Source organism: Pygocentrus nattereri, chromosome 9 (genome assembly GCF_015220715.1).
Source record: "Pygocentrus nattereri isolate fPygNat1 chromosome 9, fPygNat1.pri, whole genome shotgun sequence".
Lineage (NCBI taxonomy): Eukaryota > Metazoa > Chordata > Actinopteri > Characiformes > Serrasalmidae > Pygocentrus > Pygocentrus nattereri.
The window spans coordinates 1,937,015-1,952,133 of record NC_051219.1 but is presented as its reverse complement, the minus strand read 5'-3'; the positions used below and the strand labels follow the sequence as shown (position 1 = coordinate 1,952,133).

General features: G+C 46.0%; 1 protein-coding gene across 1 annotated transcript in view; it reads left to right on the top strand.

The window, feature by feature from the left end:
- Positions 1-9,129, top strand: part of LOC108414783 (neuromedin-K receptor) — a 10,639-nt gene extending 1,510 nt beyond the window's left edge. Inside the window, exons 2-5 of the mRNA XM_017687688.2 lie at positions 4,025-4,213; positions 4,642-4,792; positions 6,767-6,963; positions 8,557-9,129. Coding sequence (XP_017543177.1) covers positions 4,025-4,213; positions 4,642-4,792; positions 6,767-6,963; positions 8,557-8,845 — 826 coding nt within the window. The 3' untranslated portion in view covers positions 8,846-9,129. The remainder of the gene's footprint in view (positions 1-4,024; positions 4,214-4,641; positions 4,793-6,766; positions 6,964-8,556) is intronic.
- Positions 9,130-15,119: the final 5,990 nt, after the last annotated feature.

The window sequence follows — 15,119 nt, the reverse complement described above, 5'->3', positions numbered from 1 at the left end:
GTGAATTAGTGTGAATTGTCATGAGTTGTGGTTAGCTGTAGTCAATTACGGCGAGTCATAGTGAGTTATGGTGAGTTGTCATCAGTTGTGGTGAGTTGCAGTGTGTTATAGTGAGTTATGATGAGTTGTGGTGAGCGGTGGTAACATTTAATTACAGTGGGTTAAGATGTGTATTTGTGAGATGTTTTTGTTGAATGATGGTGAGTTGTACTATGTTTTGGTGAGTTGCGTTGATGAAACTGAGCTGTTGTGAGGTGTTTTAAGCTATGAGAACTGGTAGTGAGTTGTAGTGACTTGCGGTGAATTGTAGTGAATTGTGTTGAGTGAGTTTAGGGTGAGTAGCCATTAGTTATGGTGAGTTGTAGTGAGCTATTTTTGTAACTCAGTGTGGTGTGTGTGTGTGTGTGTGTGTGTGTGTGTGTGTGTGTGTGTGTGCAGAGGTCTGGCAGTGTTTCTGTCCGATTCTTCTCCTGCATGCCATCCCCACGGCTGGCATTCATCAACTGAAAGTTATTGCTTGCACTGACACACACACACACACACACACACACACACACACACACACACACACACACACACACACGCACAGAGGACAGTGGAAACAACAATCTCGCAGCGAGTCGCTGCACTCACTCACACTCACCGTGTCAGAGTGTCAGGGTGTCAGAGTGTGTGTATTCTCCTGTCGCCGAACCTGCTGTGTGTGAGTGTTTCCCTCGGGATGCGTCTCACCTCTGCAGTGATGTTCACCAGAGAGCACATTGCTGCCTCAGTCTGTGTGTGTGTGTGTGTGTGTTTGTGTGTTTAGTGTATTTCTGATGTTCACACTCAGTCTGTCTGTGCCGAAGAGTTTGTGAAGCTCCAACCTTCACAAGAACATTCACACACACACACACACACACACACACACACACACACACACACACATCATCATCATCATCATGAGCAGGTGTGAAAACACAAGATGATCACGCTGAGTTTGTATGAAGACAGATTAGCTGCTGCTGATGAGCTGATTTAGGCTCTGGAACTGAACCTCAGCCCCTCAGAGACGCTGAGAGACTCCACTCAGCACCTCCTGCTACTTGGAGATGTTTCTGATTTGCTTTCCTCCTTAAACGTGTGACGCTACAATGAACTTTTACTGTGAATTTACACTCACCACCTCGTTGCTCCCATTGTATGTGAGATATTTCACTACGTCTTTCATCAGCTCAATGCAGAACCCATTGTTTTAGAACTTACCCTCGTGCTACCTAAATTATCTAGTAGTTTGGAGTTTGTACCCCACACGTAAAATGTAGAACTGTAATACGTTCTCTAACCCAGAATAATGATGCGGTTATAATAGAGATGCTGTGTCAGTCCTGAATAACTGACACTCCATTACTACAGCGTCGTTCTCCTGAAGCATCCCTTCAGTCTGAGGAACAGAATGTAGGGTTTGACCCTTATAGATTGATGATATCACATATGACACCAGAGGATGTCGTACACAAAAGAATAAATCTCAGGAATGTTGGCAGCTTATATCTAGACTAAACTAAAACTCCCAACTAAGGACTTGAGACTCGACTGGGTTTCACATGAATCCACTTGTGAACCTCTCTGATTTATGAGTGCTGGAATCGGCCGATTTCAGTGGGAAATGTTGGATGTCGTAAAAGAATGAATGTGATCTTGAAAATTTTTCAGACAGAACAGATCCATTGATGATGCAACAGCCCTGAGTCTTCACACTGCCCTCTCCCATCTGGACAGGAAGAACACGTATGTGAGAAAGCTGTTTGTGCTGTTTGTGGACTACAGCTCAGGATTCAACACCATCGTGCCCTCAAGCCTCGGGATCTGGGTCAGAACAGTTCTCTGTGCAGCTGGATCCTGAACTTCCTGACATGCCGACACTAGGTGGTAAAGATGGGCAGCTTCACCTCCTCCTCGCTGACCCTCAACACCGGAGCTCCTCAGGGCTTTGTGCTCAGCCCTCTCTTGTACTCCCTGTACGTCCACGACTGCTCAGCCAGACACAGCTCCAACGTCACCATCAAATTTGCCAATGACACCACAATTGTTGGCCTAGTCTCCAACGACAACAAGGAGGCCTACAGAGAATAGATCAGCTTTCTGACATGCTGGTGCCAGGAGAACAACCTCTCTCTCAATATCAACAAGACCAAGCAGCTCATAGTGGACTTGAGGAAGCAAGAGAGAGTGCACACCCCCATCACCCTCAACAGAGCCATGGTAGATGGTCAGAATCTTCAAGCTCTTCGATGTTCACATCTCAGAGGAACTGACAAGGACCGAACACACCACACGGGTGGTAAAGAAGGCACAACAGCGCCTCTTCCACCTAAGGTGGCTGAAGAGGTTTGGCATGAACCCCTGCATCCTCACACCATTCTACACATGTACTGTGGAGAGCATTCTAACAGCTCCATTCACCACCTGGTATGGAAACTGTACTGCCATTGAGCGGAGGCTCTGCAGAGGGTGGTGCGGACAGCCCAGTCCATTACCAGAGTCCAGCTCCCAGACCTCCTGGATTTACACCAACCGCTGCCTGAGAAAGACCAGGAGGACTCCAACCACCCAAGATGCTGTCTGTTCTCACAGCTGCCGAGCGAGAAGAGGTACAGAAGCATAAAGTCCAGAACCAGCCGGTTCCGGGACTTTCTTCCCCTGGGCCGTCAGGCTGCTGAACAGCCAGTAGTGCTGGTGTATCAGTCTGTAGCTCTGTCACTGCACCTCTGAGTCATTATTATGATGATCTCCATGGACAATCCAACAACTCATCCACATCTCAAACAAACTCTGTGTGATGTTACAGCACCTTCAATCTAGCAAATCTGTACTTACACATACATCATCTATCCATACTCTGTATAATCTGGAAGATCTCTATGTCAGTATTCTACTGCGTGGAGACAGATCTGCTGGTCTGCATGGCTCTTAGTGAGGTCACTGACTGATTTATGATCTGTAATTTGTAAATTTGTCTTCAGCGTCTCTGAGATCAGCACCGCGGTGGGGTCAGCAGCGCGCGGAGAGTAAACTGTCCGTGTGTAATAATGTATTTGAATTACGAACGTCTTCATAGAGGCCTCAGTGTTTGAGTGGTGATTCCTCACGAGGTGAGTTAATGCAGCTGGATGGATGGATGATCTTCTGAGGCTGAGATGTTTTTGGCAGAAGAGCTTTTGAAGCGAGGCCCAGGAGCAGGCAGCTGGACAGTGTTCTGGAGCGGGGAGGACTGTATACATGCCCTGTCCATCACAGCCGGGTCAATCCAGAACTCTCCATCTGTAATTTCGCTCTTTTCATCCGCATCGTAAAGTTATTATTAAAGCAGCAGGCCGCCACTAACACTAACACAGGGCTGCTTTATTACAATATAAGAATAAAATATGATAAAACACTCATGTCAGTAAATACCTATGGATGTGCCGAGATTTAGGCCAGCGAAAAGTTTTGGATGATAAAAGTAATTCTGGGGGAAAAGAGTAAAACATTAAATAGGTGTACAGCAACACTAAAACAGTCCGAGTTCTTTTTGCTCTTGCATTTTAACATTTAACTGATTTGATGAAATTCTTGAATGTAAACTGCACAAGTTTTAGCAACTAAATATATCTTTTGCTGAAAGTTACTTGCATGTGTTGGTTAGATCCTGCTGGTGGGGGTTCATGGCTGTTTCTTCTTTAAATGAAGAGCATCGCCCCCTGCTGGAGAAACGTCATACTGCTAAATGGGAGTTCCACACACTTGGTATTTTCCGAAACACAGTTGCTGCCTGTCGTTACAGCAGAATCGCACTGGATTTGCATAAACACTCGTGAATCTCAATATATGTTCTATGGCAAAACCAGCAGTGAGCCGAATGTTAGCCCTTCAGACGCCTGAATTAAGGTAGACTTTCACGTTTTTAAGCCCGTTTAGACCTTCATTTAACTACTACACTGAGCTGAGATCAGTAATGAAACAGTCCGGCTCCCTGTGCTGATGTCACTTCTTGTCTGTGCAGGTACATGGCCATCATCCACCCGCTGAAGCCTCGTTTCTCAGCCACAGTGACCAAGGTGGTGATCGTGTGTGTGTGGGGGGCGGCGGTGGTGCTGGCGTTTCCGCTCTGTTTCTACTCAAACACCAGAAACGTTCCACACCGGACGCTGTGTTACGTAGCCTGGCCGCGCCGCGCCGACGATGCCTTCATGTACGAGAACTTTCACTAATTAGCACTCATGTCTAATCACAGTCATTCACTTATCACTAATTAACACTCTCATCCAATCACAGTCATTCTCCTATCGTTAATTGACACTCTCATCCAATCACAGTCATTCTCCTTTCACTAATTTACACGCTCACCCAATCATATGCTCTGCTCACGGATCAGTTTTTCCAATAATGATCAACAGAGCCGAAGGCTGAATTTCACAGATTCAGCTAAATCCAGCCTTAAAGCTAAAGCTGTCCTTTACTCTGATTCTGACCCTGAAGCTGACCTTGACACCGGCCATTTGGCTTGTTAGTAACCTCAGCCTCTGTAAATCATCTAGAGGAGACTCAGAAGGTGCAGCAGTGCTGTTTAATGTTCACTCAGCTCATGTTCAGCTCATGATTGATGTGTGTGTGACATAGGTACCACATCATCGTCGCAGTGTTGATGTATCTGCTGCCCCTAGTGGTGATGGCAATCACCTACAGTAAAGTGGGGGTCACCCTGTGGGGCAGCAGCGTGCCGGGATATTCCTCAGAGAACTATCTGGAGCAGCTACAGGCCAAACGCAAGGTAGGGATTATATTACACTGATATTCAATAAGACCCTTCACTCATCTTCAGACCAACAACACAAATCCCCATTAAAACGCTGTAACAAGGATTAAAAACCCCCTCGGAACGTTTATCAGTGTGCAGGTCACACAAACACGCAGAAAACAAACCACTTGAACGAGAAACGATGTGAAAACACAGAGCAGAAATGCAGTAGCAGTTCGTTCTGTGTAGTGAGAGCTGCTGCCCATTATCATCATCTGGGTGCGTCAGACACTAGGGGGCGCTCCTGAGCGAGTCCAAAATGAATGGGCATTTATGGAGCTTTTGTGCACCACTGTGGTTTGCAAACACTTATTTTTTCATACAGGAAAATGGGCTCATTTTCTCCAAACAGAATTCCATAAAATATTTATAACATAAATAACACAATAACATAATATATTTCAACACTGCTGTTATAGCTTTGATCAGCTTTGAGTCATGGGACCTTCTAACAGAGATGTTTTGAAGTCAGCCAGCATTCAGAAGCAGTACTGTTAGCATCCTGCTATCCAAAAGCAGATTGCTGTAGAAAAGCTCAAGCATACTGCATAAGTTTTCTTAGATGTTTTTCTTTATGGAATGAGAACTTCTGATTTGTAAAGTTAAATAGTTCCTGCATAAATACCGAATAAATAATAGAAACGTTTCATTTATTGTTTTTAGCCATTTAGCTCTAATCTCCCCATTCATTTAGGACTTGCTCATGGGCGCCCTCTGGTGTTTGGCAGTCATGCTATTGATATAATAGGAGAAATAAGAAGGGTACCCATAATTTGCCTCTTAAAGCTAAAACTTAAAACTTTAACACCGTGAATTTGAGAATGTCAGAAGTGTAAAAAACAGTCGAAAGCAAGAGAATGAGCTCTTAGTGAGACAGCAATATCAGAGATAATGATCCTTGAGCAGCGTGATGTCATTCCTTAATGTAAAGTAATGTAAAAAAGATCATCTTAACTCAACATCTTTTGGTGACAAACTTTTCAATCTCTGGTTTCAAAAGGTGTTACTGTAAACATGTGAGTTGGTTAGCTCCTGCTGGTGTGGGTTTGTGACTGTTTTTTCTCTGAAGAACATTAAGAGTGTTCTAACAGCACCCCCTGCTGGAGAAACGTCCGACTGCTAGATGGGAGTTCCACGCACTTCACACATTCAAAAACGCAAGGCTGTTATCTGTCAATGTAGTGGAATCCCTCTGCAATTCAGCTCTAGCTCTAAAACCTTAACTTCATCACCCTGAATCTGTAAATCTCAAATGTGTAAACCAGTAGAAAAAGAGAGGGTAAGCTCTGGAATCTTCTCTCTGAAAAGGCCTGAACAGAGAATCTGCTGCTCAGGAAACATAACGTTGGCTGTCCCTCACAGCTGAAAGAAAAACTCTAAAGCTCTAAAACTTACATGCATTTTAACCATAACTAATTTAAAGAAATGCTTTAATGTAAATTACATAAATAATTATTAGTAACTTGACATCTTCTTAAACTTTTTTACCTCTGTTACTAACATGTGGTTGGTTAGTGTAGTGGATAACACCTCTGCCTTCTATGCTGTAGACTGGGGGTCAATCCCCTGCTTGGACAAGCCCCCTACACTATACCAATACGAGTCCTTGGGCAAGACTCCCAACACTGCCTTCGCCTACCTGTGTAAAATGATCAAACTGGATAAGAGCGTCTGCCAAATGCCATAAATTGTTGGTTAGATCCTGCTGGTGTGGGTTCGTGGGTCCAAATGTTTGTTTCCACCTGAAATCAAGGGTTTAGTCCTCTAACCCACTCTCGGCGTTGGGCCTGGTGGTCTTAGCTCTTCTATGGATGTACAAGACCACCTCTGTCAGCAGTGGGTGCACCTTAAAGCTATACATATGTTTCTGTCTGCGACGTGAGAGTGGTTTACCCCCAGCAGGCCTGCGGGTGGTCCGCTCTGCTGCCTGATGGTGTGTTTGTGCAGGTGGTGAAGATGATGGTGGTGGTCGTAGTGACCTTTGCCGTGTGCTGGCTGCCCTACCACGTGTACTTCATCGTAACGGGGTTGAATAGACAGCTCAGCAAGTGGAAGTCCATCCAGCAGGTCTACCTGGCGGTTGTGTGGCTCGCCATGAGCTCCACCATGTACAACCCCATCATCTACTGCTGCCTCAACAGCAGGTAAGGGACCCAAACAGTAGCCGTATCGACCCTACACGTCCTGTGGGTCATATGAACATTATAGAGCATTATAAAGTATTTTTAGGTAAACAACACTTGTTTTTTCCGATGAATCGACTGACCAGTCGCTGCAGACCTAATGTACACAAACACACAAACCCTGCGGTGCTGGTCCAGTGATCTGGATGCTCTTCAGTGTCGTGTCTGAGCCGTAATTTGCACATGCAGGCCTGTAATTAGCTCGGCAGACGGTCGCGGGTGTTGACGTTCTGCTTGAGCGCTGGACCGGCAGCTGTGTCCAGCGTGTGAGGACGTGGTACGGAAAAGGAGTTTTCATTTCTCATTAAAACCATCAGGGAGTTATTATTAGCGCAGAGCTTTAGGCCGGAGCGCTCTGAGGACGCTGTGCTTCCACTTGATTCGATTAGATTTGACAGTTTTCCGATAGATGGAGATGGAGAAATGTAAAGATGATGGAGCTGTTGTGGGGAACGCAGGGCACGGCCCTTCTGTCCTCCGCTGCGATCAGTGTTAGTCTCAGTAAACGTCGTGGTGATGTGACGCCGGCTCTGCTCGGCTCGGTTTGTCTGTGGGCTGAAATATTTGTTTGTTTCTCTTGGTCGTTTTATTAGACAGTGAGTCGTGAACTCGCTCACCACCAGTCGTCTTGACAGCTGCAGCTTCGGCAGCTGGAGACCGTGACGTTTGGCCCCGTTTACATGATGAGCTCAATCAGCTGGAGTTTACAGTGTGACTGGGACGCTCTGAGCCGGGAAGCATTAGGACGAGTCATTTTCCCCAAACGGTGTTTATTACGTATTAAAACGGAGCAAAGCGTGAATAACAGTGTGTCACGCAGTGTCGGACCACACAAACACGCCTGTTAGCGATTACTGGACACCTCCACGCGCTTTGAGGACAGTGGGTGATGATTTAGGCATTAAGGCTAATTGGTGGGGATAGCGAGGCTAATTGGTGGGCTATAGGCTTTCATTACCTGTTAGCTGCTTTAGCCTCACAGCGCCAGTGTCAGGCCGACAGGCGTCAGACACGTCCGGGATATATATTTCCATATTTCTGTTTCCATGTTTCCATTCCTTTGTGTTTCCATGTTTCCTTTTTTCCATATCTCCGTGTTTCCAGGTTAATATATTCATGTTTCCATATTTCCATGTTTCCTTTTTTCCATATATCCGTGTTTCCAGGTTAACATATTCATGTTTCCATACTTTCATGTTTCCTTTTTTCCAGATCTCCGTGTTTCCAGGTTAATTTTTTCATGTTTCCATATTTCCATATTTCCATGTTTCCTTTTTTCCATATCTCCATGTTTCCAGGTTAATATATTCATGTTTCCATATTTCCATGTTTCCTTTTTTCCATATATCCGTGTTTCCAGGTTAACATATTCATGTTTCCATATTTCCATGTTTCCTTTTTTCCATATCTCCATGTTTCCAGGTTAATTTTTTCATGTTTCCATATTTTCATGTTTCCTTTTTTCCAGATCTCCGTGTTTCCAGGTTAATATATTTCTGTTCCATGTTTCAGTCTTCCTGTGTTCCCATGTTTCCGTTGTCTTTTCCTGTCTAGGTTCCGTGCGGGCTTTAAGCGAGCGTTCCGCTGGTGCCCCTTCATCCACATGTCACAATCTGATGAGATGGAGCTGAGGATCACCCGTTTCCACCCGACCCGTCAGAGCAGCATGTTCACCCTGACCCGGCTGGAGTCCAGCACTGACCCCCTCACACAGTCCTCGCGCCGCAAGAGCTCGTCCACCAGCCGCCACAGCAGCCTCTGCGGTCAAACGCGGCCAAACGCGGCGCGACTGTCCCTCAACAGCTTTCACAATGGCACTGCGGTGCACAGCGCAGCCAACTAACCGGCCAGAACACACAACACCGTCCATCTGTTAACGCAAAGCTTGTGTTGGCCGTCTCGACATCTGCAGTCAGTTTCTGACCTGCTTTGTGTGACCAGCTACTTAAGCCCCTAAACCCCAATAGCCCCGCTGTGTCTGATACACTCATACCAGCACACACACTACCACCTCAGAGTCCCCTCTGAGAGTGGAACACCACCCAAATAATATCTGGACAACAGCAGCACTGTGGCCAGAAACTGACCAATGATGACAGAGGTGGGGGGGGGGCTGATAAACTGTGCAGCAACAGACAATAAAGTAGCCAGTTAGTGGAGGCACAAGGTGGGTGTTTCTAATAAAGTGGCCAGTTAGTAGAGGAACAAGGTGGGTGTTTCTAATAAAGTGGCCAGTGAGCGGAAGCACAAGGTGGTTGTTTCTAATAAAGTGGCCAGTGAGTGGAAGCACAAGGTGGGTGTTTCTAATAAAGTGGCCAGTGAGTGGAAGCACAAGGTGGTTGTTTCTAATAAAGTGGCCAGTGAGTGGAAGCACAAGGTGTGTGTTTCTAATAAAGTGGCCAGTTAGTGGAAGCATGAGGTTGGGGTTTCTAATAAAGTGGCCGGTGATGGGAAGCATGAGGTTGGGGTTTCTAATAAAGTGGCCGGTGAGGGGAAGCATGAGGTTGGGGTTTCTAATAAAGTGGCCGGTGAGGGGAAGCATGAGGTTGGGGTTTCTAATAAAGTGGCCGGTGATGGGAAGCATGAGGTTGGGGTTTCTAATAAAGTGGCCGGTGAGGGGAAGCATGAGGTTGGGGTTTCTAATAAAGTGGCCGGTGAGGGGAAGCATGAGGTTGGGGTTTCTAATAAAGTGGCCGGTGAGGGGAAGCATGAGGTTGGGGTTTCTAATAAAGTGGCCGGTGAGGGGAAGCATGAGGTTGGGGTTTCTAATAAAGTGGCCTGTGAGGGGAAGCATGAGGTTGGGGTTTCTAATAAAGTGGCCGGTGATGGGAAGCATGAGGTTGGGGTTTCTAATAAAGTGGCCGGTGAGGGGAAGCATGAGGTTGGGGTTTCTAATAAAGTGGCCGGTGAGGGGAAGCATGAGGTTGGGGTTTCTAATAAAGTGGCCGGTGAGGGGAGGCATGAGGTTGGGGTTTCTAATAAAGTGGCCAGTGAGTGGAAGCATGAGGTTGGGGTTTCTAATAAAGTGGCCAGTGAGGGGAAGCATGAGGTTGGGGTTTCTAATAAAGTGGCCAGTGAGGGGAAGCATGAGGTTGGGGTTTCTAATAAAGTGGCCGATGATGGGAAGCATGAGGTTGGGGTTTCTAATAAAGTGGCCAGTGAGGGGAAGCATGAGGTTGGAGTTTCTAATAAAGTGGCCAGTGAGGGGAAGCATGAGGTTGGGGTTTCTAATAAAGTGGCCAGTGATGGGAAGCATGAGGTGGGTGTTTCTAATAAAGTGGCCAGTTAGTGGAAGCATGAGGTTGGGGTTTCTAATAAAGTGGCCAGTGAGCGGAAGCATGAGGTTGGGGTTTCTAATAAAGTGGCCAGTGAGGGGAAGCATGAGGTTGGGGTTTCTAATAAAGTGGCCAGTGAGGGGAAGCATGAGGTTGGGGTTTCTAATAAAGTGGCCAGTGAGCGGAAGCATGAGGTTGGGGTTTCTAATAAAGTGGCCAGTGAGCGGAAGCATGAGGTTGGGGTTTCTAATAAAGTGGCCAGTGAGGGGAAGCATGAGGTTGGGGTTTCTAATAAAGTGGCCAGTGAGCGGAAGCATGAGGTTGGGGTTTCTAATAAAGTGGCCGGCGAGGGGAAGCATGAGGTTGGGGTTTCTAATAAAGTGGCCGGTTAGTCAAGTTTTGCTCTGTAGTTTATGAAGTTCCCCCAGAATGATTCACTCTTTTTATGCTGTTTTATTCCGTTCTGGAACTTCCTCTGAAAACACGCGCAGCAGGAAAGTCCCTCGTCCGTGGAAACGCAGATTAATCACCCTTTTCTTCTTTTATTATCTTTTAGGTGTGTAAGAATAGCCTTAATGTCCCGAGTCCACACACAGTAACCCTACATAAGACGCGGTGAAGCGAGTCTAAACATGCAGCGCCTGGCTGTGCCCACAGAAGAATGCAGCATAAATCAAAACCACCAACGCTCAGCTCTTAAATCTGCTCTGAACGTTTCAGAGAGTTCCTCACACACTCCAGTGAAACGACCTCCTCGCCCCTCACCGTGTCAATGAGAAGACATCTGTTATGGAGTTTTATGACTGAATTTGAAGGCTTTTATGGAAATTGAACATCAATAAGCTCTCTTCTCAAAACCGCTCCCCGCTCTTCACAGGCCGAGCAAGGCGCTCAGCGTGAGAAGAAGCAGGGCGCTCTGTGGACGCCTCCTTTTTGATTTAACCGCCTGCGGTGTGTCCACAGCGTGCCCTGGTCATTCTCACCATGTTTAGATTCCTCTCAGCATCCGGTGGTTGTTTATGGTCCTGTTATGAAACGGGGCATGACGGTCTAAGTGTTTTTCAACTGTACCTCAGATGCCAGTCCCTCTATATTTTATACATATATATATATATGTGTGTGTGTGTGTGTGTGTGTGTGTGTGTGTACAAAATATCTTCTGTATATTTATTTATATGTAGGCATATACGCATCACTGAAGTAGCAGAAGCTCACATCTCTGAAATGCTAACTGGTTCCTAACTTACTCTAAAGTACATTAATACGTGATGGTGGATCTTTTCTGTCTGTTCTACTTGTTCAGTACAAGCTTTTGATATGACAGTGAAGAAATAGAACAGTGTAATGAAATATTTGTGAAATTACTGCTACTTTATATCTGATATACATGCATCCAATGCGTACCCTGACCCAGAATCCTGACCCTGACCTTCCAGTGACCCTCATCTGACCATAACCCAACCCTGACCTAATCCTGACTCCAGCACTCACACCAAACCTGACCTCGTTCTGCCCCTGACCCCAACACTGACACCAAACCTGACCTCGTTCTGACCCTGACCCCAACACTGACCTCAAACCTGACCTCATTCTGATCCTGACCCTAATACTGACCCCAAACCTGACCACATTCTGACCCTGACCCTAATACTGACCTCAAAGCTGACCCTGACCCTAAACCTGACCTCCTCCTGACCCTGACCCCAATTTGAGCCCAAACCTGACATGCATTTGACCCTGAACCCAACCTGACACCATCTTGACACAAACCCTAATCTGATCCCACCTCCAACTATGACCCAAATCCTAATCCTGACCCCACCCTGACCCTAATCTTGACCCTAACCTGACCCCACCCTGACCTTCATCCTGACCCTACCCTGACCTTAATCCTGACCTTAAACTGACCCACCCTGACCCTAATCTTGACCCTAACCTGACCCCACCCTAACCTTCTTCCTGACCCTAACCTGACCCCACCCTGACCTTAATCCTGACCTTAAACTGACCCACCCTGACCCTAATCTTGACCCTAACCTGACCTTCATCCTGACCCTAACCTGACCCCAACCTGACCTTCATCCTGACCCTAACCTGACCCTACCCTGACCTTAATCCTGACCTTAAACTGACCCACCCTGACCCTAATCTTGACCCTAACCTGACCCCACCGTGACCTTCAACCTGACCCTAACCTGACCTTAATCCTGACCTTAAACTGACCCACCCTGACCCTAATCTTGACTCTAACCTGACCCCACCCTGACCTTCATCCTGACCCTAACCTGACCCCACCCTGACCTTGAATTGACCGTAATCCTGGGTGTTCAGAGCTGTAATTGCTGCTGACAGTGTTTGTATACGAGTCTGTTAATAAAGGGATGATGATCTGATGCTGGACTGGTCGAGTGTTTGTCGTGTCCTGTTTACAGGTGAAAAGGCTACAGTAACAGGTTCTGACTGCCCACAGTATTTATGTGCTCCTCTCTTTGTTTCTATATGAAACTGAATTAGCTGATCTGATGGGTCAGGTCTTTAAGACAGACACAGACGGTGGAGCTCATCTCCTCAGCCTCCTCGCTGAACAGAGCCTGTTTAGCTCATTAATCTGCACTGCTGAGTGATTCATCTGGGCGTTTTCTCTGGAGTGACCCATTTTGGCCTGTGCCCCCGAGGACCCCCAGCACCGTTCACACTACCGGGCTGATTCTCTCATGAATATTTCGCATCTCCACGCAATGGAAAAGACACCAGTGTGCCAAAGGAAACAAATGAGGGGAGATTAGAATCCGGCGCTCTGCCACGGAGCAGGGGTGGCTTTAAAACCCCATCCCCTCTGACAGCAGCCTGCTGCCTTCATCCTCACTCGGGGAGGACAGCGGTTTGTCCAAAGAGGCTCTGCTGTATTTATAAGGTGATCCCTATCATAAACACTCAGCACATGAACCAAACCCTTTATAGAAATGTTGACCAAAGCAGACGGTCAGCCCCCACCTCCACACTTCTTGCATATGAAATCACCACAGACATGTGCAGCCATACAGAGAACCTTAGAACCTGTGCTTCAGGGTGCATTTATACTCATAGTTTGGTTCTCTTGGTTCAGACCAAACCAGAAAATGATACACAAGCACAAATAATGTCAAGACTAAGACTAGACCGAGTCCAAATAATGTCAAGACCAAGACTAGACCAAGTCCAAATAATGTCAAGAACGAGAGAAGACCGAGTCCAAATAATGTCAAGACTGAGACAAGACTGAGCCCAAATAATGTCAAGACCGAGACAAGACCGAGTCCAAATAATGTCAAGACTAAGACAAGACCGAGTCCAAATAATGTCAAGACTGAGACTAGATCGAGTCCAAATAATGTAAAGACTAAGACAAGACCGAGTCCAAATAATGTCAAGACTAAGACAAGACCGAGTCCAAATAATATCAAGACTGAGTCTAGACCAAGTCCAAATGTCAAGACCGAGACTAGACCGATTCCAAATAATATCAAGACTGAGACTAGACAAAGTTCAAATAATGTCAAGACCGAGACAAGACCGAGTCCAAATAATGTCAAGACTAAGACTAGACAGAGTCCAAATAATGTCAAGACCGAGACTAGACCGAGTCCAAATATTGTCAAGACTAAGACAAGACCAAGTCCAATTAATGTCAAGACCGAGACAAGACCGAGTCCAAATAATGTCAAGACCGAGACAAGACCGAGTCCAAATAATGTCAAGACTAAGACAAGACCGAGTCCAAATAATGTCAAGACTGAGACTAGACCGAGTCCAAATAATGTGAAAGGACCGGCCGTTTTTGGTCCGTTCATGAAGAGGACCCAGAGAGTGGATCACCTGTCCTGTGGAAAGCCTCAGTTGCAGCGGGAGCGCTCGGTGCAGGAAGACAGAACGACTCTCTTAATCAATCAAAGAGTTTATTAAGTCTTCTGCACAAAGAAAGAAGGGCACTCCTTCTTTTATACAAACACGTCCTGCCCTGTTGCGTACAAGCAAACAGGGTGGACCCAAATAAGTTGTCTAACAGTCATGAAATGCTAAGCTGACAAACACACTCACGGACCACCGGAACTGCCCAAGGGAGGGGGGCTTCTGCTCTGTGTACGATAATCTTACTTACGAAAGAGAACAAATGGTTCTGGACAGAATGTTGTCCCGATAAGAGGAGCAAGTTGTTTGTGCAAACTGCCAAGGACAGTAGCTATGCTCGCTGCAAAATCTGCTTAGAGCAGAATTAGAGCAGATTTAACCCTTTCATAATGTCAAGACTAAGACAAGACCGAGTCCAAATAATGTCAAGACTAAGACAAGACCGAGTCCAAATAATGTCAAGACTGAGACTAGACCGAGTCCAAATAATGTCAAGACTAAGACAAGACCGAGTCCAATTAATGTCAAGACTGAGACTAGACCGAGTCCAAATAATGTAAAGATTAAGACAAGACAGAGTCCAAATAATATCAAGACTGAGACTAGACCGAGTCCAAATAATGTCAAGACCGAGACTAGATCAAATCCAAATAATATCAAGACTGAGACTAGACCGAGTCCAAATAATGTCAAGACCGAGACTAGACCAAATCCAAATAATATCAAGACTGAGACTAGACCACGTTCAAATAATGTCAAGACCGAGACTAGACCGAGTCCAAATAATGTAAAGACTAAGACTAGACAGAGTCCAAATAATGTCAAGACTAAGACTAGAACGAGTCCAAATAATGTAAAGACTAAGACTAGACCGAGTCCAAATAATGTCAAGACTAAGACTAGAGCGAGTCCAAGTAATGTAAAGACTAAGACTAGACAGAGTCCAAATAATGT